This window comes from Ambystoma mexicanum, chromosome 13 (assembly GCF_040938575.1).
Source record: "Ambystoma mexicanum isolate Mex_15411 chromosome 13, UKY_AmexF1_1, whole genome shotgun sequence".
Classification (NCBI taxonomy): Eukaryota; Metazoa; Chordata; class Amphibia; order Caudata; family Ambystomatidae; genus Ambystoma; species Ambystoma mexicanum.
Window position 1 is genome coordinate 499,124,116 of NC_090938.1, and position 23,890 is coordinate 499,148,005.

Consider the following 23,890-nt stretch of genomic DNA (forward strand, 5'->3'; position numbering starts at 1 on the left):
TCGGACAAGCATTTCTTTGTTAACTGGGACTAATGTCAGGCCGAGCACTGTGCAGGTGCACTAATCCAGACGCTATACTTAAGGTAAAGGATTAATTTTAAGCGTGTGGTGTGACAAATCCTTGGATGTCTTCCCATCCTTCCCTTAGGTGGGAGCACCATCACATGAGACCAGGGAGGTGAGACCACTCCCAGATAGTCCACATGGGGTGGTAGCCAGCAGAAGGACCACATGGAGATCCCCGAGGGGCTAGGCACGACTATCCTGGAAGAATGCGGAAGGGCCTAGACATATCCCCACCTCCCTCATCTGCCTACTCCACACAGAGTCCCATAATCCCATACATATTTTTAAAGCAGATAAATAACCTCCCTAAAAGGTACAGAGTTGAGTAAGTGTAGGGATTACTTCTGTGAGTCACCTACAGAAACTGGGATGAAGAAGAACACTTAGAAGTAATGACAGCAAAACTGAGACTATGAGGTGGCGCAGAGAAACGCAAAGCAAACCGCAGAACCAACAGGAGCTGTCCAGACAATGCGAATCAAACACATACACGTCAAGCATACACAGGGAAGAAGGATTTGAACTGCCAGATCCTTTGTTGAGGTGCCAGAAAATTGAAATGTGGCTGTGGAAGCAGAAACGCCAAGAGTGCAGGAGTGGCAACAATGGGTGGCAAGCAGAAGAATCCCTGCTAGACCGGCCGTGGACTGACCAAAGCAGAATGCAGAACGAAGGACAGCCAGCTGACGAGCAAAGCTGGTGGGCGCAGGAAGCTAGCTGGGCCCTGTCCAAAGAGAAAGGAACGAGGACGTTGTGGTACTTGGAGCAGATGCGAGAGGGGGAAGAGAGGCCCACGTACGACTGGAGCTCATCGGTAAGGAGCCTGGGGTTATCCAGAGAACAGGGACAGTTGGTTGGAACCTCGAGCAGTGGAGAGGTCGCACAGAACAGGTCTGGAACCCGCTGCAAGTAACAAACCGCTTCCAAAGCAATCTCCAAAACCACAGTACCCGGCAGGGGAGAATACCAGGTCAAGAGAACCGCACGGGTCTGGGACCCACACCAATTAAACAGGAACGGCCTCCAATGCCATCTTCATAGTCACAGTACCTGAACCTGAAGCAGGTGAACTGTGAAAACCTTAGAAACACTAGAGGAAGAACCATACCCCCTTGTGTTGTGAATTGTGAAAGCCTAAGGAAGGCCCAGGAGAAGAACCATACCCCTCTGGCATTGTGAACTGTGAAGGTCTGAGAGCAAACGGAGGACGAGACATACCCCCTGATTTATTGAAGGGTTCTGAAAGCCATGGACAATAAGACACTGTAAAAGGGGTCAGAGACACGCAGATAAAGCGAACCAGTGTGAAGGGGTCTGGGACCCAAATAAAAATAGCCAGTGGAAAGCAGACATTCCTCCAGGTGCTTGTGAACCTACGGGAAGGGAGTCATTCCCCCTAAGGTTTTAGGAAACAGTGCGAAACCGGAGAGAGACCAGGACACAGGAGTCACTCTTGTTGTCAACGTCCTTTTCGTTTGCTTGTACTGGAACTTTGCTTTTGAATTAAGCCTTTCCGATCTGGAACTTTGTGTGCTGGATATGAACTGCAACCTGGTGAAGGGAGAAAACCTTCCAGTTTACTGATGTGACAGTTCGCGCCACAGAGGAAGGGAGCCATTCTTCTGTATAAGAAGACTCACATACTTTTTATCTTACTTTGATTGATAGGTTATTTATAACGCGCTTAATACCCAGAGGTTTCTAAGCGCGGACCCGGGGATCGAACCTGTGTTGCTCCGTGTCGTCTTGCTTCAAGGGCGAGCACGTTGCTGCTGAGCTATCCTCCCGAGACGTACGCGGAGGAGATTTTGGACACACGCCGGCTGACTTTTTAACCTACGGACAGGCAGGGAGCGTTAGGGTGGATTGCTTTTCTTAAGAATAAATGTTTCTACCAAGCTCCATGTATCACCTGTGTGTCAGTTCCCCCCTCCCCCTCCATACCCTTACAGTAGCTAAGGCGATACTACTAAGAATTTAAAGGACAGATCCTTGAACTATTGTGCAGTGAAAAGACTTTTTGCAAGCCCTTTGTGTTTGGTCTTGCCTTGTTCAGACGAGGAGCAGCTTGGTCAGATTGGGAGAATAATGAGAGGGGCAACATAAAATGATAAATTAGCTAGAGTTAGTTTACATTAAGATAGGTTGTCTGAATAAGGTATAACATCATGCAACTACAACTACAACATATTCCATTGACACTGCAAAAATGAAAAGATAAAATAGATAATTATAAAAAGAGTATAAAGATCAAATTAATTCTGCAAAAGATATTAAGAGGACCTGTTTTTGGAGCTCTTCTTGTGCACAGGTTTCCCTGAGCTCAGGGCAAAAATCCTGAACTAGACAGAACAGGAAGGAATTTAGAATCTCTCAGCTACTTGACAGATGTTACAAGTTACATTTAAAGTGTATAAAACACTACTCTCGAATCCTGGGTGTAGTGGAAGCAGAAAGCAGAAAGCATGAAATTAAATACTGTGTTGTGCAGGCATCTGGTCAAAAGACAAAACAGAAGGTGGTTGTTACTGGTTTGCTTTTTTATCCCAATCCCCTTTCCCTCAGTTGGGCGAATTGCAGTAATTTGAAAACAGTGGTGGGGACACTACTGCAAGGGATTAGTGGGGCGGAGAAGCTCAACCTTTAAAACCAGAGAAGGAGAAGGCGAGTGGGGGGGAGGGCAGGCGCAGTTGGAGTAGTGCATGGAAGTGAGCCATCCAAAGGAAAGTAGGTGGGTAAGGTGCTGAACTTGGCCACAAGGCTGCCTCACAGCTGGTTGAGCAGACAGCATTTAAAGGGCTAGAGGCAAGTAATCGTGTAGGGGTCAGAAAGCTAACAGGCCCTTAGAGAAGATCAGCAGTTTAACGTCTTACCTAGAAGAGCATGGGCATGAACTAGTAGCCTGAGTTGCAATTGTTGCTGAAAGGACTAATGTATGACCTCTGTAAAACAACCCAAAAGGTGTCGGATGTCTACAATGACCATTGTGCCACCCTGAGAGCAAATTGGGGACTCCCAACACTGAAGCGTGCAGTAAACATCTGAAGATGGCAACCAGAGGTAGAGCATAAGGAGAGGACCGTCATTGGATGGGGGAAGTATGACAGTGATTAGTTTAGATGAGAAATACAGTTTTGAAGTGAAAGTGAAACTTTTTTCTTTTAATGAGGAGTCTCAGCCCAACGACAAGGAATATTCATGAACATGTGAATCCATGCCAGACCCCATGCTGGAGAACAAGGAAGATTTGAACCAAGAAAAAGGTGCTCAGGAGCACTCTAAAATCCCAGAGATTGACTCTTTGCTGTAGGCAGGATAACAACCATGAACTCCGGAAAGCTATGAGTGGACTCAGGCTAAGATGGTTACAAAGCCAAAGAGAAATCCCAACACTTCTCATTTTGCTTAAACACAATCACTGTTTGTGTTAGCAATGCCTCCATTACTTCTCCAACCGGGGAAATCACATTTGCCAGTCTTAACCCTCACCGCTAACTACTGCCAAAATTAAAAGGCGCCAATAATGCACAAACCGGTCATTGATGATCCCTCTGCCATCACAAGATCTACTTTAAAAGCCCCCGTACATTGAAGAGCCGCTTTGCTGTGCAACGCCTTGCATTATAGAGCAGATTACCCTTTCTCTGACCCTTGCAATCTTACATGCTGTGGTCTACCTCACCACCTGCCAATGAATAGCCTGTGGACTATGGCCTATAGATTGCCGACTTCTCAATAACATCACACATAGTACATATAAGCACTGATTCAAACAACTTCATTAGTAGTTGGAAAGCTACACATTTTGAGGGGTCAGTAATTTGATGCTCACAACTGAGTTTAGAGTTCAAGGTTTGACATTTCATTTTGAAATGAAACAATATAAAAACGCTAGCTAAACCTACTCTACCACGGGATTCCCTACCTATTCTAAGATCGAAGGGAAAACCTCCTTATACACAAAACTAACCCTCACTCTAAACAATCAAACCAAAGTAACAATTACATAAATAAGAGATTACCAACCAATTAAGGTCTTGGTTGACTTCTACTGGCTCTGGGCAGATTCCGCTCTTCCAGAAATGTTCAAAGTCAATTATTCCCAAGGAGAACAAAGTGTCAAATAAGTTCATGTAAAGTTTCAAAGAAAATATAAAGTCACAAACAAAAAACCACAGCTAACAGTTTCTTCTTCTCTGGATGAAAAGCTTCCTTTTCAAAGTTCCATAAAGGAAATTGCAGCAATGGTCGTCCTGGATAAAATTCAAAACAATGCCACTTCTACTTTAACAACAACTTTACCTTCTGCAGCGTCTTGTATGCAATTTGTAATGATGCTTCTTTTAAGGCAATTGCTCTCTTTCACAACTTCTCAGGGTTACTGTGAGGACAGGCCCCCTTCTCAAAACCTGCTTCTACTTCAACTGCTTCAAAATGTAACAGTTCCGACAAAATTCTAGACAACCACATTTCAACTTCTGCAGCTACAACTTGATATTGTGGAAATGGCATTGGGCAGCTTACACGAGACTATCGATGTCTACAGGTTGGCAAGGCACTCTTCTTTCTACTTCTATCAGAAAAGGCAGCCTCTTTGCCTTTCCTCTAGGTCTTGTAGCTACCCCAAAAAATGCTTCTGACTGCCACAATGTCAGCTTTACTGATGAGCGATTGTTTCTTATGACAAGCACACAGCTACCTTCCCCACCTTCATATGCACCTCTGTCTCCAAGGTTTACCCCAAAGCTGTAATGCCACTCTCCCAGTTTAATATGCCTTTGTCACTCTTATATCAGAGGACCCTGGGGTTAGTATTAGCTTCAACAACTTCAAGACAAAGTGCTTCAGCTATTATTGTGATTTGTTTCCTCTTTGGAAGGTTCTGCCTATTGGCTTGAGCAAAGCATGTTCGGCTTCCAAGTTGAACAACTTATGCAACATTAAAATGGAGGTTGTTACAACAGTTAATGTTCACTTCACAATCGACTTCAGGCACACAAGATGACTTCTTGATGGTAAACTTCAGCTTGCTACTTTTGTTCCCTTTTAAGACGACAGCTTTCGTGTTCAACAAGGATCGGGAAAAAAGAATATTGCATACGCTGCCTCTCTGAAGTGATGTTTCCTTGAAACTGAATGGGAAAGTCTGCTACTGCTCATACAATCATTACTGCTACCGTTTTCCCTGTTAATAGGAGACATGCGACTGCTTCGGTTTATGATTTTGAAGTAACAATGGGAAAAGAAAGACGTTCTTCACACGCAAGCACTTCATTTATTGCTGGGTAAGCGTGTGATATATTTCCCTTTGTTTGACAAGACTACCCTCCTCCCCCCCCCCCCAACTACAAAGACTTTCATTTGCTTTACCTTCAAAGCGAATGAAGTTCAGCTGGTTGCAGTTACCGGGAAGGAGTTTCTGCTGCTCTGAAGTATGGCTCTTCATTTACCAGCTTCAATATTACACCGGCTGTGGGTTGCCTCCACTTCCTGGCTTCTTTTCCTCTGCTAGTATGGGCACTCTCTGGTTCCACACCTTTCCTCAGCACAGGTGTTTCAGATCGGGCCTCATTAAAGGAGAGTCTTCCCGTCTCCAGCTTTTGCCTCTGGTAAAACACAGGACTTCTGCTCTGCATTCATGACAATCAGTTACACCTGGAAAGATGGCCACCTTTCTCCAGTCTCTTCCAATGCAGCAACAGCCAGACAGGGTTTGTGAGCACAGGTCCAACTCAGAGCCTGCAGGTGAAATCTGCTTGTTCTTTGCTCAGCGTCCCCTACGTGGTCACACTTATTTTTTTTATTTTATTTTTATTTATTTATTTGGATTTATATAGCGCACACCTGCCCTGGGGCATTGTGGCGCTGAACGTAGTCTTACTTGTTACAGGCATACATAGTGTATATATAGATACATGCAGATGATATAAGCAGTTTTAATACAGTAGTGATTGTTTACATACAGTTGTGGTATAGCAGTTGGATAAGTGGGGCGGGGGAGGAGGGGTTAGTTAAACAGCGTGGTTTTAAGTAATCTGCGGAAGGCATGGTATGAGTTTTCGTTCCTTAGAGCGGTGGGGAGTGAGTTCCAGTTTTTGGGTGCTAAGTGTTGAAAGCTGGACCCTCCCGCTTTGCTTCTTTTGAAGGTGGGTACATAGGTCTGGTTGGTCATGTGAGACCTGGTGGGTCTAGTGGATGTATTGAGGGTGATTCTTTCAGAGAGATAGGGCGGGGCCTTGGCGGAGAGGCATTTGTGTGTGATGGCCATGGATTTGAATAGTATGCGTTCTTTTACTGGAAGCCAGTGGGCTTCTTTTCTGGCTTGGGAGATGTGCGCCCTTTTAGGGATGCTTAGGGCTGCTCTTAGCGCGTTGTTTTGTGTGACTTGCATTTTGTTTAGGTTTTTTGCCGACGTGCCCAAGAAGAGGGCATTGCAGTAGTCCAGTTTGGTGCCTACTGTGGCTCTGGCTACAGCCAAGCAGTTTTTTGTGGATAGGAAGGGTTTAACGGCGTTAATTATCTTGGTGGTAAGTGCAGCAGAGGAAGCTATGGCATTTACTTGTCGTGTCATGGAGAGAGTGGAGTCAAGGTATACTCCTAGCGTTTTTACTGCGGTGGAGACTGTGATGGTGGAGTTGTCTATGTTAAAGGATTTGTACCGCAGTGGGAGTTTGTTTAGTGTTTCTTTGGTGCCAACTAGTAGGATCTCTGTTTTGTCTCCGTTCAGGCAGAGGCCGTTGGCTGCCATCCAGGTTTGAATGGCTGTATAGATTTTGGTTAATGTTACTGCATCTTGTTCATAAACCCCAGTAAGTGGGAGCAGGACCTGAGTGTCGTCAGCATAGTTGGTGTAGGCTATGTGACGACGGTCCAAATCATTGAACAGAGGCAGGGTGAGGATGTTGTATAAGGTGGGGGCAGTGCAGGACCCTTGTGGGACGCCGCAATGGATAGTGGTGGGGGTAGCGCTCGCGGAGTCAGAGAAGACTTTCATAAGTCGACCCTCGAGGAATGATTTGACCCAGGAGATGGCTTCCGGCGAAAAGTGTGCTTCATTTTTGAGTTGCGTGCCTAGAATGTTGTGATTGACCAGGTCAAAGGCGGCAGATAGGTCTAACAGGAGCAGGAGTGCTGGTTTGCCTTTGTCCATGATGTCATTTAGTTGGATTTTAAGATCTAATAGGGCCGATTCGGTCCCATGTCCCGGGCGGAAACCCGATTGTCTTTTTCCTAGGATGCGATTTACTTCCAGGTATTGCTGTATTTGTGTGTAGGCAACTTTGTCGGGGATCTTAAGCAGGAAGGGGACGGTTGTGATAGGTCTATAGTTGTTAGCGTTTTTGGGATCTAGAGTAGGTTTTTTGAGAAGAGGGCGCACCCAGGCTTCTTTTAGGCTGGTTGGGACAGAGTTGGAGTTGAAGGATGCATTGATGAAGGTTTTAAGGAATGGCGCCAATGTTTCTACGCAGTCTTTGACTAGTTTGGCGGAGCAGGCGTCGCCTTTACAGTTGGAGGGTTTGATTCTGTTAACGATATCTACTACCTCTTTTTCTGAGACTTCTCTAAATTTGAAGGGTGTAATGAGATTAGTCTTTTTGTTCTCAGTCACTGTTTCAGTAGGGGAGGCTGATAGAATGTGCTGAGTGAGATTTTTGTGATGGTCTAGGATTTTTGCTTGGAGGAGTTCAATTTTATTCAAGAGGGCGGATTGTATGGTGTTACACCGGGCTTGGTCCTTGACAATCTCTTGAGGCTTAGTGGCAGGTGTGGAAAGTTCCTTGAAGATGGAGAAGAGCTCTTTGGATTCTGAGGTGGCGTTGGAGATTCTTTCATTGTAGGACGTGGATTTGGCTGCTATGATACTTTTTTTGTATTGGGTGGCCAGTGATTTTAGGAGGCTAGTGAGGATGCGTTTGGTGCATTTTGCCATAAGTTTAGGGCTTTGCGTTTTTTGGTTCGTAGTTCTTTTAGTTCTGCTGAGAACCAGGTATTAGCGTGTTTGGTGTTTTTGGATTTTTTCTTTTGTAGGGGGGCGATGATATCTATGGCAGTGCTGATGGTGGTTTTGTAGATATCCGCCAGTGCAGCTGGGTCTAGTGTGGCAGGGAGGTTAGTGAGGGGGTAAAGGTAGGGGGAGATATTTTCTTTTGTGAGGTTCTTGGTACTCCTGGCTAAGGCTGGAGGTACTGGCTTGAGTTTTTTTAGCGAGTTGTTAGGTGTAGGGATGAGGAAGTGAATGAGAAAGTGGTTGGACCATGGGGTGGGTGTGATGGAGCTGATGTCAATGCCACAATTGTGGTCAGCTATCCAGTCAAGAGTACGTCCTTTGTTGTGGGTAGGCTGGAGTACTTTTTGTTCAAAGCCCATTTCTTGGAGAGCTTGTGTAAGTGTAGTGGGGGGTCTATCTTTCTGGTTGTGGAGTCCCAGGTTGAGGTCTCCTAAAAGGATAGTTTTGGTAGTAGTTTTAAGGTTTTCCCCTAGTAGATGTGAGAGGTTGTCCTGAAAGTCCAGTATTGGGCCTGGCGGGCGATATACTAGATTAAAGGTGATGGTTGTATTAGGAGAAAGTGCGATTTTGGCCGATAGAGAGTCTACGTTCTCCCCTAGTTTGGAGGAAAGTTGTCTTATTTCTAGGTGATCTTTGACTATAAGGGCTACTCCTCCACCTGTGGACAGTGTTCTGTCCTGTCTAAGGATGGAGTATCCTGATGGGATAGCTAGGGAGATGGCGGGGCTAGCAGCGTTGTGTAGCCAGGTTTCGGTGATGGCAAGTATGTCAAGGTCGAGGTTGGTTAAAAGGTCATGAATTTCTGTAGCGTGCGCAGGGAGGGATCTGGCATTAATTAATGCACATTGTAGGTCTGGGCGTGGTAGTGGGGTAGGGCTGGAGTTCTGCCCTTTGGCTGCCTTCTTGGTGGTGGTCGGTTTGTGGTGTTCTGAAGTTGGCTTGTTTTCAAATTTAGCTAGTGGGGTTTGCAGTGAGGATCTGGAGCGGAGGCCTAGTAATAGATTCCTAGCGTTGGTAGCTCTGGGGTGAGTTAGGGGTCTGCTGTGTTTGTGATCTGTGGGTTTGGTGAAGAAGGAAGGAAGGAAGGAAGGAAGGAAGGAAGGAAGGAAGGAAGGAAGGAAGGAAGGAAGGAAGGAAGGAAGGAAGGAAGGAAGGAAGGAAGGAAGGAAGGAAGGAAGGAAGGAAGGAAGGAAGGAAGGAAGGAAGGAAGGAAGGAAGGAAGGAAGGAAGGAAGGAAGGAAGGAAGGGTGTAGGGGGGATGAGTGCGGAGGGTGGGGGTGTGTTATTGGTCATGATGGATGGGCACAGGGCAACACAGTGGCTGGGTATAGGCAACACGGTGGCTAGGTATAGGCAACACAGTGGCTAGGTATAGGCAACACAGTGGCTAGGTATAGGCAACACGGTGGCTAGGTATAGGCAACACGGTGGCTAGGTATAGGCAACACGGTGGCTAGGTATAGGCAACACGGTGGCTGGGTATAGGCAACACGGTGGCTGGGTATAGGCAACACAGTGGCTGGGTATAGGCAACACAGTGGCTGGGTATAGGCAACAGTGGCTGGGTATAGGCAACAGTGGCTGGGTATAGGCAACACAGTGGCTGGGTATAGGCAACACAGTGGCTGGGTATAGGCAACACAGTGGCTGGGTATAGGCAACACAGTGGCTGGGTATAGGTAGAGGTGGCTAAGTGTGGGCAACAGGGCTACATAGGGGTAAGTTGCCACGAAGTGATGTACAGAATTAAGTAAGCCGGAATATTAATCAGATACTTTTCACATTGAGTGAGGAACATCATAAAGGTGAGCGTGTCGAGCACGTGATCATGTAGCAGATGCAGTAGTTCGATCAGACGTATATGCACGTTGGTGGTCAAATGTGGGATGGCTGCAGGAGTACAGGTTGTACAGGCAGTGGAGAAGCGCTATTGTTACAAGCAGTAGTGTACCTGGTTAGTGGTCGATCGGTGGGGGCTCCATATCTGCCGGTAGCAATGCAGGGTTTCTGGCCGACGGCCGGAGAGGCAAGGACAGTGCAATGCCGGCTACGCCTCCCGGCTTGGATTGGCTATGGAAGTAATGCTGGTCAGCCAGTCAGGAAGGGCGGCAGCCTGACGATGCCGAATTCAGGAAGTGGGTCGGCTGCAGGTGTTGGCGGCGGCCATCTTGGAATGGCGACGTCGGTGCTGCGAGTACGAGGTTCGAATTAGGGGGACACGGCAGCGCTGAGCAGCAGGCGTTGTGGCGCATGCAGTGCTGACCTTGCGATGAGAGGCACAGCCAGATCAAAGTGAAGCTTTGCTTTTAAAGATGATGTCGAGGTGCTGGCAAAGGAGGTTAGCCCACGGGTTTACCTCTGGGAGGAGGGGGAAGCTCCTGCTCCTCACCCATGAAGTGGGCACTGCTCCGGCAGTGTTTAAGGGGCTCCTGCTCCCTTGGTGCATCACAGGCTGGGACAGGAGCGAGAGCCTTTGTACATGCCTTAGTGCAATGCCGGCTACGCCTCCCGGCTTGGATTGGCTATGGAAGTAATGCTGGTCAGCCAGTCAGGAAGGGCGGCAGCCTGACGATGCCGAATTCAGGAAGTGGGTCGGCTGCAGGTGTTGGCGGCGGCCATCTTGGAATGGCGACGTCGGTGCTGCGAGTACGAGGTTCGAATTAGGGGGACACGGCAGCGCTGAGCAGCAGGCGTTGTGGCACATGCAGTGCTGACCTTGCGGTGAGAGGCACAGCCAGATCAAAGTGAAGCTTTGCTTTTAAAGATGATGTCGAGGTGCTGGCAAAGGAGGTTAGCCCACGGGCTTACCTCTAGGAGGAGGGGGAAGCTCCTGCTCCTCACCCATGAAGTGGGCACTGCTCCGGCAGTGTTTAAGGGGCTCCTGCTCCCTTGGTGCATCACAAGCACTTACTGCCAGCCTCGCGTTCTGTTCCTTCTTCTACTGCTGCTGTCGAACTTCCAGCCCCTGGCTCCAGCTTCATTCTATGATTCCCTCCTGCAGCAGCCTTTTATGCCCCTCAGGTGAGTTTATTGGTTTTAGGTGCAGACCCTCACACTTGATTGCCTGCCCTTGCCTGAGGCCATTAGGCTTGCCTGCCTGTTCTCTGCTTCTGCAGGCCCTTCTAGCCTTCTTCGTCATAGTTTCAGGGTTTCTGGGACATGCAGTCCCTCTTTAGAAAATTAGATTATTTTACCTTTGTTATTTGGCAAAGTCAGAAGTGCACGGTCACAGAGAAAGTTAAATAGGGGTTCCTCCCAGTCTTCCCGGTCTGATTTCCCCCCATCCCCATGTGATCCTCCCACAGTAAATCACCCCCAGGGTCAGGATCAGAGAGTGTCTGCCTTCCCCCGGCCACATGAGAGGGGTCCCAGACCAGGGGGGAACCCCATCAGATTCTACACAACATACAATAAACATAACAGTGGACTCCATTCAGACCCAATGCATCTATAAATGGAAAAGCATCATTCTTAAGCTTCCATTAGTAGTGGAGCAAAGACTATTAGTATGGATAGTGGTAGATGGCAAATGTGTAGGAATGCACACCTGTTTAGGTGATATGTCATTATTCCCTCCTTTTATATTTTTCTGGCAATGTGCTTGGATAAACAAATGAACATTTGATGTGTCCCTTAGTTGCAAGTGGTTGCCTCTGAAGTCAAGTGTATGTAAAGAGTCTCAAACGCCTGAGACTTAAGTCCAAAACAGTGTTAATTGTTCTATACTCTTCCTGTTTGAAGTGTGCTGCATGTTTTGGGTTAAGTACATTAATGCTGGCTATAAATTGTAAGGGAGTGAACGTTTTTTGCTGTAATTTTTGCGTGGTATGAAGTATGTTGGTCCATTTGAAGCTGCACTTGATATAAATCAAGCAAAACATATTGGCTTTGGCAGGGTCGGTTATCAGACCACAAAGCACTTGTCCTTCAGGTGATTGGTAAAAAGAGCAGTGAGCCTAAAGACCTGTACTGTGCTTATGCAGAAGAGCTTTGGAGCATGTAGATGTACACCTAGAACATGAGGGTAAGCAACTGAACTAGAGCATGAATTTCAGCATGGCCAAAGTACGCACAGTGACGTGTGACGAAAGTACACAGAACATCCGTTGTGTGAAAACTCGTAGAGTCTGTTGCAAACAATACTCACTGGCCTGGCTGGAAGTCCTTTTCATTCACCACTGCACAGTTGCTCAAAGACAGCTCATCTGTAGGGCACCTCGCTGCTTGCATAGACTGTCAGAAAGAAAAAGAGTACACCGTCATGAGTCGGGACGAAAGGACAGGTCAGACACAGGTTCTAATTATTGTGTGACTGTATATGAATATGCATTTGTATCGGTATTCTGTGAAAGGGGTAAATAAACTTAAATTGTTGTCAATTGAATGTATTAATTAAAAGTTTCTATTAACAATACATTAAACCACAAAGTACAACAAGCAATTCTCAATTTTTTAAAGGCATAAAATGCATTTCATTTCCTATAATCCTATAGTTTATCCAAAATTGTCAACATTTTTTACAAATTCTAATTCAATGCCTTTATAATTCACAATGTTGTGTTGAGGATATTGTTGGCTTTGTCAAACTGATGTGTGTGCTGTAATATTTACAATGGTGCTCTTATTTCAGTCCAATTCCTTTTAACAAAAGTATATATTCAAAATCACAAAAACGGAATGCATTCATCAGAAAATGTTAAAAACAACATTTACAAATAAGCATTCCTCTATAACCCATTGTTTCAAAGCAGATCCGCCAATTGCTATTATGTTTACCTTGCTTGAATATACAATTAATCCACACCCAAAAACCTTCCACATAGTTAAATGATACCAACATTTTGAAATCATGCAACACCCTTGGTTTGAGATCCTTAAGCAAGGAGCATAACACTTCCTTGTGTTTCCTAAGACAGAGTTCAGAAACATAGTATGGATTCACTGATGGCTAGTGCCCTTAAAATGAGATTAAGAAAATAGATGTGTAAACGTTTTTCAAGATCAGGATGACAATCCATACAGACAGAGCTTTCAGTATCTACAGTCTCCCACCAAAATAATCCAAAACTGGACTCAAAACAAGACGAAGGATTCCAAAGTATGCAAAGCTACTTAGGACAGCAACTCTATAAGGTATTACTGAATTTTCTATCCCCAGCTTTCTCTTGGTGCATGGTTGAAATATACAATTTATTGATATGGTGGAGGTTCTTTCAATATAAAACTGGATTACCTTTTACAAGTTGTGATAACATGTTTTAATTTGAAGTTGGGCCTGAGTTTTTTTAATTTAAATTTGCCAGAAACTTGGAAAACAGCAGGTCCTGTACCGAAACCAGTACAGAATTTAAAAACAAATGTCTGATCTTCCATTGAGTAAAACCGTTTCTTCCTGCTGCTAATAATCTTACAGCAATATTGGGACCAGAGGGCAAAGAATTCAGGTTATAAACACATTAGCTATTCCAAATCTAAGAGCCATATAGAAGTGGAAGCTTTTCTGCCACAAAGGAAGTCACCATTGTGATATGGAGACAAAAGTGCATCTGATCATCTTTAGCAGCCCGTCTATGCTTGCAATTGCATGAATATTCATACATTCAACCGGAGTGACTATAAAAAACGGGTCAAAGTTCCCTTTTCCCCATTTGCGGGAAACAATGCAAACGTTTTTTACCCCTTTTAAAGGCAACATTTTGCTTATAATTGTGTTAGTTAGTTGCTCCCCTCAAAGTAGATGTGTAATTGGTCAATGGACCTTTGCCACCTGCGATAAATCCTGTAGAGTCATCACTGATCACCAGTCCAAGATCTCCTCCCATGTGGCCAGGGGACGGCAGCTGCTACCTGATCCTGACTCTGGCGGTGCTATTATAAGGGAGGATCCAAGGCGAGGAGATGGCTGTCGGGGAGATGTGGTTACACTATCAGGAGGGATGCAGTATTCTTCCCTTTCGAATGAAGGCCCTAAAATTCCTAAATTCCTAATCATTTGTAGTCACTTTAAAAATCCCTCTCACTTTAAGACCCCAAAACCCCTTCTTGCAAAACAATCCAAGCAGAATACCATTTATACTTCATGTACACATAATACTCACTTAACAACTACTGTCTACAATGTTTTTGACTTAAACAAAGATTCAAAACAATACAACTGTGAAAGATCTAAAATTCATATGGACTCCAAATCCCATAAAGCCTCAAGTAATGAGACGAGTAAGAGGAAGAATGAGTTAATGTGGATTGAAAGAAACCCCAAGCCAAACGTGCCGACTAGTTGTCACAATGGAAATCCGCTGCACAGGACATTTAAACATTGTGAACACCTTCCATTGACGAGTGGAGATGAGAGATGTAGAGCGGTGGAACCGGTAGCAGAACCAAAGGCAGAAACAGGCGCACGGTAAAGGGCCGTGCTGAGAGAGACAGGCTCTTCCAAGAGCAACCATTTGCGAGCCTGATTTACCGGAGGGGCGGGAGACCGGGAGAAGCACAGCGGGTGCTGTGAAAGGACTGCTGAAGGTCCGGCAACTGCAGCAAGGCTGTTGGGACGCTGTCTCTTGGATAGCAGCAGTTCTGCTCGCAGGTGAACGCAGAGCTGGTGAGAGAACTGAATGAGGGTCTGCAGAGCTGCGGAGGCCTTCCCGGAGTGAAAACTTTGCCACATCAGCATGCAGCGATTCGGAAACGCCATCAAATATTGGTGAGTCTACCCATAGTTGTTGGGGACCCTGAGGTGTGCTGACAGGCGGTTTATGGTCTTTCCATCGATGGAAAGACATCGAAATGTAAATCCATTGATGGAAATGCATCGAATGTACATGTAAAAGTGCATTTCCTTCGAATATATAAATGGACAGGTTTAGATGGATATGGACTTTTAAATATAAAAAATAGCATTTCGATGCATTTTTTTGTAGCACTAAAACGTTACATGGAGATGTCCAGTGCTGAAATCTTCTAAGAATTTTGGCACTGGCCAGCTTCATGCAACGTTGCATTATGTTATTTTTGTGGGGGGGGTTGCCCTACCTCTTACACTAACTGTAACCCCTGCCCTACCCCTACCCTAAATCTAACCCTTTCCCTACCCTTTACCCTAAACCCTTTCCCTACCCTTTACCCCAACCGTAACCCTAAATCTAACCCTTGCCCTACCCCCTACCCTAAATCTAACCCTTTCCCTACCTTTTACCCTAACCCACCCCATACCCTAATTCTAACGCTTGTGCTACCCCTTACCCTAAATCTAACCGTTGCCCTACCCCTTCCCCTAACACTTGCCCCACCCCTTACCTTAAATCTAACCCTTGCCCTACCCCATACCCTAACCCCAATTTTAAATTAAAACAATCCATCACATTTCCATCAAATTCTTTTCAATGAAAATGCATTTTGATGGAAAGTATTTTCGTTGAATAAAATTCAATGGAAAGGTCTTAGATGCCTTGGATTTCGATGAAATGTCCAGATACCCGACAGGCATATGGACAAATTAAAACTTGTTTTGAATACCGACCAAGTAAATTGGAAAGACAGAATTTACACAAGTCCTCATAAGAGTAGTCAATATGGGGAAAGTTGGAGTAAATATCAGCAGATGAACATTAATGAAGAAGTTGAAAGGCAACATCTGTACAAGTCCCTATATATGAGATGTCGAATTGGGGAACATTGGAACAAGGATTGCCACAAGCAAATTAATATCAGTGAAGAAGATGATAGACAGGACTTGAAAGTCTGTATATATGAGATGTCGATATGGAGGCGGGGTGGAGGAGTTGGAACAAGTAGCGCCTACGTCAAATAAGTATAAACAGTGAAGGAATACAACTGTGTTATACTGGAAGAGAATATTGTAGAATGTCCTGGTGAAAGAACCACATCGGTTAGCGAGCCTTTGGGAGAATGAAACCTGGCAGGGGGGTATACCAGGAGACTGACCTCAAGAAAGTGCTGTGTGAAAGAGGCATTTATATTACTGTTAAAGAATAATTGTTTGAAAAGACACTTTTTGCCATCGTTAAGGAAGTGTTGTGTGAAAGACATTTCTGCTACACCTATGGAATCATTGTTTGAAAAGGACACTTTCACTATTCTACCTGAAATAGTCCAGACCAGAAGAAGGGAACCAACTCCTGGATTCAAGAATTGTTCATTGAATTTCCATATTTGCTTTTTACAAACTTTATGCTAAATCAAAATCACACTTACCTTACACCTTTATTCATTTCTAGTGTGAGGGTCAGATGCATTTTGGACACAAGGACAGTCTGCATAATTTTGATGACAAGACAGACTGATCTTTAGTTTCTTAGGCAAGGAAACTCATTAGGATAGGGACAAGAAGGCCTTTATCCAACCCTTTTAATTTAATAAAGATGTCCGATGTTGATAACATTACAACTTTGTGTCTACCTCTCATTTCTGAGCCCTCACACCCCCCATTGGGGGTGGATCCAAACGTCTACCATCAGGGGGGCACACATTCAAGTTGTAACTAGATAGCCATAAAAAAGTCACTTACCACCTCAATTCAATACATACACACAGCACACCATTTCATACCATCCAAGAGTCAAATATCACTAGCCAATGGATAGTGGAGATGCAAATTATGCACCTTGCTAGTATCGTCTGCATATGTTAAAAATGCTATACCCTGAGAAAGCAGTTTTGGTGGAAAGGTTTGTGCAATGCTGAGGTTTTTTTGTATGTTGTGATATACATTTAACAAGGCTGCAGAAAATATACAACCTAAGTTTGATTGTTCAATGTGCAGAATCGTCTGGGGCATTACTGATAGCTCAGCACTAATCTGAATGTATGCCTTGCTGTGCAGCTTGATTAGTCAAAATGGGGAAGAGGGTAAGCCACATATCAAATTCTTCCTACTTGCTATTCCTGCAGGCACTGACAAATGAAATATTCCAAAATTGGGTTTACCCCGATAAAGACATTGCATGTATACAGGCCATACAAAACAGAGCAGCCCAGTTGGTCTTCATCCTTAGGAAAAATTAGGAAAAAGGAGTGCGGAAAAAGTGCGGAATAAGAAACAGTGACCCTGCGGCATCAAATCCAACCTGCGTTAGAGGGACGGAACGGATGCCGCAGGGTACAGGAGAGGCAGCAGTGAACTGAGAAAAGGTAAGTGGGAGGGCGGTTGGCGGGGTAGGGGGAACTTTTTTTGTTGTTTTTTTACCTCAGTAAAAACGTATTTGCAGCAAAATTGACTATGGTAAAACAACCTAAATCTGTGTGACCAATAGGCTGATGCTTGCGACTTACAAATTAACACAATTATTAAGGGAAGAAAGATGGAGTGAAAGACATAAAATGGAAAGGAAGAGTATGGAGAGAGAATGAGAGACGAGACAAAGAAATACCAAAGGAAAATGAGAAGGATAGATGGAAAGGAAGATTAAAAAAAAAAAAGCAAAATAATGAAAGAAGAAAAACAAAGCCAATGGATCGAAAGGAGGGAAAAGGAAGGACTGAAAGAAGGAATGACTAGTGGGGTTAAGAGGTTCACATCATCACTGCATAATATTATTTGTTTTTAATTATTTTTTTAGCATTTGGTTTGCAAAATCAAACCTTTTAGCTACATACATCCATACTTAAAGAAAAAGAAAAATATTGAACTAAAATCCAGAATACCTGCATTAACACAATATAAAACAAGGATTACAAAAAAAAAGAACCCACACTTTATCAGAGGTAAAGAACCCCTGAATCTCTTCATGTCAAATTGGACCACTTCGGCCTTGATCTGACTGCTACCTTTAGTAGTGCTTACATGGTTTAAATTTCTTTATTTCGTTCAATAACTTCAAAAGCTTCTTTTACAAAAGCTAACAATGCCAAAGTTACCGAAACTCAAGCTCCTTGTAATAAAGAGCTCCACCACTTCTACCGAGAACGTCAATAAATTGAAGGAAAAATCTGCCCAGCCACTTAGATCTAATATCTCGCAGCTCAGAGCACAATAGGGTTAGTTAGATGGAACAAGGTCTCCCGCTTTCCCTTACAGATCCTGCAGGCATAGTTCCGAAGGGTTTTATCCTTTCTCACTTCCAGCATAAGAATAAAGCGGAATCGCATGAACTGACTTCATAGAAGACTACTAGGGAATCTCGAAAGGTACATTGGCAGTTTACCCCTCGCCTTCGGTTCCAGGACTTTTTCCCATAGTCTAGTCACAGTTCTCCAGAGGCTCGATCCAGTCTAGGTCCAATAATTTAAGTTTCACCAGAGCTGAGTTAGACTGTAAGATGGCTTCCGGTGTGTTAAGCCCCTGTAAGATTGCTACACACACTGTCTTCCATGCTGCTAGTATTGGTTCAGTGTTATTTTGTAATGCTTTATTTAATACTTTGAATCCTCCATCAGCGTTCGCTAGCAGACATTTACAGTAAAAAGACAAGGTTTTCCACACCGTAATGCAGTAAAGAGAGGCCATGTGCAACTCCGCCCTTATTACCGGGATAGGCATGCATTTCAGCAGAGATATAACTCTTCTCCAAAATATGCTCACTAGTTTGGGCTAAACCGCTGCCGACAATGAGAAAGAGGCCTCTGCCCCGTACGTCAAAATTGGTGAAACTTTCATACAGTAGAATTCAATCACAGGGATCAGTGAAAACTTGCAATGATTCGCCCTTATTAAACATGCCTGCGATGCTAAATTGGTCTTGCTCCTTAGCGTTGCTTCTCATTGCCCATCAGCCACGCTGTCATTTAGACACATACCCATAATATTATACATGTGCTACTTGTGAATTAGCAGATTTAAACAAGGTGTCATTGCACTTCAAAGTTGAAAAATATATTCTCTAGTGAAGTTCATTATTGATATGCTGGACCAGTAGCCAATGGCTGTCATTGTTGGTGAAGAAGTCCTGCAGTGAATGTTACGTTTATAAGAGGAGCCTTTGCACCATGCAAGGCAGCAAGAAAGTAGGCAGCCTCCAGGGGCCAACTGGAGTTACGATTTTTTGGCATATTTAACATTTTTTGCAAGACTCAAAGTATTCACCAAGAAGCCCCGATAATTACTTCAATGTTAAAATATAAAATCATGACTGTTCTCCTTAAAAAAACAATAATTACTTAACATGCATCCATTATTGCGACCAAACTCATTATGCTACACAAAAAAAGTAATAGAAAAGAACACAATTTACAGAGAGGTAATGTAATATTGCAGCTACAGGCACAATAGCACAACAAAAGCTGACAAAGAAAGTGAAACCCCTTACAACATTTCAGAAACCAAAGGAGGGTTGGAATGAAAAGCAGCAAAGCACACAAGCAACCTTACCATTCTCCAGTGTGTGTGCCGTGTTAATGGGACCAGTGTATGGGAGGGATCTGCATGTGGGTGACGTGTTGAATCTCCAACCCTACCCATTCGCACAAACACTTACACAGATCGGAACAGTATCCAGAGAGGTGGTGGCTGGACGTTCTATACAGGGAAGGAAAGTAGGGTCCCAGGTCAGCTTCCCGACAGCCCCAGGACATGGCCCAGGAGGTGAGCCACGGGGCGAGTGGAAAAAGGTGATTGACAATGATAAAAACCCAGGCTGAACCGGTGAAAAACTCCTGACACCAAAGACCAGGTAACAGGAATTATCGAAATCCAGGAGAGGGCCAAGGGAAACCTAAGAAAGTCTCAGAGAAAAATAGCAAGAGGATGTAAATGACCGTTAGCTGAACACGCACAAAGGTTAAAGCAATGGTTCGGTCAGAAATATTATTATCCCTATGGTTCGGCCATGTGTTTTTACATTGTAAAGGTCTTATTTGTGCGTCACTTGCACCTCGTGTGGTGGTGATTTTGCAATTGAGCAATTTTTGGAAGGTCTAACAGGCCTAAAAAAAAAAAAAAAAAAAAAAAAAAAAACATAAGTCGATCGATCGTGCAAACCTTTCCTATGCGCCTTACCCTAGTTTTCGTCTCTTGAACACAAACAAAATCAGGCAGCAGGGCACGGCCTTCTTGTGATAATCTTATCACGTGCTGCATCGCCCTGGGTGACCTGCGCTTGCGACACTAAATCATATCCCCGTCCTTGAGCCTGACATCACTAGACGCGTACCGCCCATTTCACAACGCCAAAGCACCTCTCGTGTCAACGTTCTCTGCCCATCAGCTAATGTGACGCCATGGAAACGGCAGGAAGCCTCTTTCCTCGATAAGTATAAACAGACCGTTTCTCACACACAACAGCAGATTTTCTTTTCCATTCCTCCCACTGTATTTCTTTGAGTATTCTGTGACTCGTTTCTGTGCTCTGGTCAGCTACCTTTGTTGCTTGTAGCCCGTGTGAACAGATACCAGTACCACCGCTATAAATAATTTGTTTGTTTACCACAAAATGGCAACAATAATGCCCTACCTGTATGAGCCTGAGTATTCCGAGGAGGAATTACTGGAAAGAGAAAGATGCGGAACCAATGGGGCTTTGGACAACAGCTGGGAGGACGATTCAATAGATGAAGAGCCTGGGCCTAGTTGCATGGACAGTGTTTCCACCTGGTGTACCTGCAATCGGTGCGTGCTAATGGCAACCGAGGATGATAACTGCTGCTGCCGAGAAAACTCAGGATGCTTGTCCTACATATCGCAAGGCGATCCACAGACGCAATGCGTTACCGAGCTGCCAGACTTCACGGCAGCCTGCCTCACACGGTCCGTGTTGAGGATTTTGATGGTGCTTATGCACGAACTTCGCGCAACAGTTCGTCCTCGTAATCCCAGTAATGAGTAAGTATAGTCTGGTTGTGATCTCAGTTAGGCCACTACCATTTCATGTTTGTCCCCTGTATTCCCGTAACTTCAATATATCATTGTCATATCAGTTTAGTCTTGCAATTCTATAGTAATAGTTGCATAAAAGTCGTTCAATATTGTACAGTGTCTAGTTAGCATTTGTCCTGGCAAAAATGCCATTGCATACAAGAATTGTCATTGACAACTAAGGTTTAATACACTTATCTTGGTCATTTAAAAACAGTTTGTATCTTTCTCTTTCACAGGTGGTACCGACTGGTGGCCTATCGTTCGTACCCAAGGTGGCTTCATGGGAGGCTTGGACACCGCGTTCGACGAGTAATACCCGCCTGTGTCGTTGGTGCCATTAGACAAACTTTCCCCAGTGACAGTGGTCAGTACAAGGGATTTTCCCTTGCTGAGCTGCAACCAGACCTTTACAACGTGCATTTTTTTTGTGCCATCAAAATAAGAAACCAAATAAAAAACATTTTTTTTATCAATTGTTGTTTCAGTTTTCATTCAGCAGTGTTCCGGTGCCTTGTCTGCATGCCCCAGGCCCGTCCACCCCCCCCACCACTATCAAAGGCAGTTCGCACCAGTGGATGTGCGCTGCCAAGGGGTGCTGTCAGGGGCACGAACGGCCAAGGTGCCAAACAGCATGTACACTTCAAAAGGTATCTTACGCCCAGGGGCCATTGCTCACATGGCCTCCTCAGACCCCGTGTCTCCAGGCAGGCTCCCCTTGAAGCCCCAGGCCCATCCATCCCCCCTCCACTATCAAAGGCAGTTCACACCAGTGGATGTGCGCTGCCAAGGGGTGCTGTCAGGGGCGCGAACGGCCAAGGTGCCAAACAGCATGTACACGTCAAAAGGTATCTTACGCCCAGGGGCCATTGTTCACATGGCCACCTCAGACCCCGTGTCTCCAGGCAGGCTCCCCTTGAAGCAGGGCGCTCCCCGGCAATAGACATACCACGACATATACACCTCATTCATTCACAAACACACCCCTTATTGTTATTCTTTATAAACCACTTGATATTTACCATGAGAACATCTTTGAGCACTGCAAGTCAACTAGTGATCGTGCTACTCTGACCGCTTCGAGTGAACTCGTCAGTGTGCTACCTGTGGACATCTCCCTGTTCTCCTGCCACTAATTACTCTGCTTGCTGAATCCAACTGTTTGTTGGTCAAGTTAAGGGCATGCATCCTAATCATATCTCCTTCATTTGTAAATTTATATCTATTTCGAAGTAACATACTCACTAGTGCTATGTTAATTTGTCTTATTGCTATTGATTTGAGTTTCTTTTTGTTATGTTATCGATATATCAATTTTTCATCAGTGTCAATTGGTATCGTATTGCATCCTTCGCGGTCCGTGTCTATAGTGTAAGCATGTTTCCTTTTCGTGCATGATAGAACATGCAAGGGACGAGTAACATGTTCTGATTTTGAACACATCAATAAATCGTTTGTGAAATGTATCCTATAATACAGCTGCCCACGCTGCATTGGTTTTGCTGTGTTGCCCAAAAGAAAGCGTGCAATGAACAATGTATGGTCCAATTAATTCTTTCTCACATTTTAAGCAAAATAATTTTCTAATAATGTTGACCTTTATTTTGCAGAATTTACAACAATGCCTCCATGTTCTATTTTCGATTGCCCTTCGAAGACCCTAAAACTGTTGATCGAATAAGAGAATGGGTCAGATATTGCAGATATCCACCGGAAGAGCTTGAAAGTAGAGTCAAACAAGTCTTGGAGGACAAGAGGGGTCACCGATACCGCATCTGCAGCCTGCACTTCAACCCGGATATGTACGACACATCCTTTACACAAAGAGGAATCAACTGAGAACAACTCGTAAATTGCTCCCAAACGCTATTCCGACTTTATTCATGAAAATGCCGCCACAGGCGAGTCACGCTTCCAGATTTAGCTTCACGCCTGTATTTTTGGTGTAAATGTAACTTAGAATACTTTCGATATTTATATGATTGAATAGCTGTTTAAATAATTACTATTTTACTAAACATCAGTCCTTGTTTTTGAGAACCCACATAGAAAATTGATTTATGGGGACAGATAACTATGCTATATTATGCATTTACATAAGCATAATTTTCTCGTATTCACTCTCCAAACATGCCACTTTTTAATGTTGGAATTTCTAAATGGAATAATACTTTCCCTTTACAACTCCAGGACTATCTACCGAATATGAAGCAACAAGATTCAACATCCATGTCTTGCCTGGAGTCAACCACTTTGAGTGTGTATTAGGTAATCTTACCTAGCTATTCTGTTCCAGACTGGTTTTATGCACGGAATTCTAGATAATGTGATAATATTTACATATCATGTAATTGTTTTACACAATGTTTCATTCAAACTTTACTTTTCATTTGTACCTTTGTCATCTTTCCAAATTGTTTGGCCAGTTTCCAATATTTGCGTCCTTACTAATGCAAGTACTGTGTTTCAGGGAGATGCTGAAGCTTCCACTACAATTACAACATCCCTCATAGTAGATCCTGTGCCAGAGGTAGGGGTCTTTGCAGTTCAATTGGACGAGATAATCTGATCATATTTATATATCGTGTAATTGTTTTACACAATGTTTCATTCGTACTTTACTTTTGATATGTACCTTTGTCGTCTTTCCAAATTGTGTGTCCATTTTCCAATATTTTCGTCCTTACTAATGCAATTACTGTGTTTCAGGGAGATGCTGGAGCGTCCTCTACAACTACATTATCCCTTGAAGTTGTTCCAGAACCAGACCTTACAGTTGACCGGAGCCAGAGGTATGCGTACTTACAGTACCATCTAACGAAAGAAAGTCGGTCTTATTATATGTGTAATGCAAATAACTTATTTTAAAAGGATACTATTTTTTGTAGGGATGTATACAAGATCCGAATATTGAACGGAAGGCACGTGGATCTGAGTCGGTGGGCCGACGTGCTTATAGTGGTGTTAGAGTAAAGAAGGTTTCAAAGAAAATAAATAAAAATAAGGTT

At 44.2% G+C, this 23,890-nt stretch overlaps 1 protein-coding gene across 3 annotated transcripts in view; it reads right to left on the reverse strand.

Moving 5' to 3' along the window:
• The window catches only part of NSF (N-ethylmaleimide sensitive factor, vesicle fusing ATPase), a 1,025,749-nt gene that overhangs the window by 818,696 nt on the left and 183,163 nt on the right, over positions 1-23,890 (reverse strand). For all 3 annotated transcript variants that reach the window (XM_069634162.1, XM_069634161.1, XM_069634163.1), the window contains one exon: positions 12,222-12,307. In XM_069634162.1, coding sequence (XP_069490263.1) covers positions 12,222-12,307 — 86 coding nt within the window. The remainder of the gene's footprint in view (positions 1-12,221; positions 12,308-23,890) is intronic.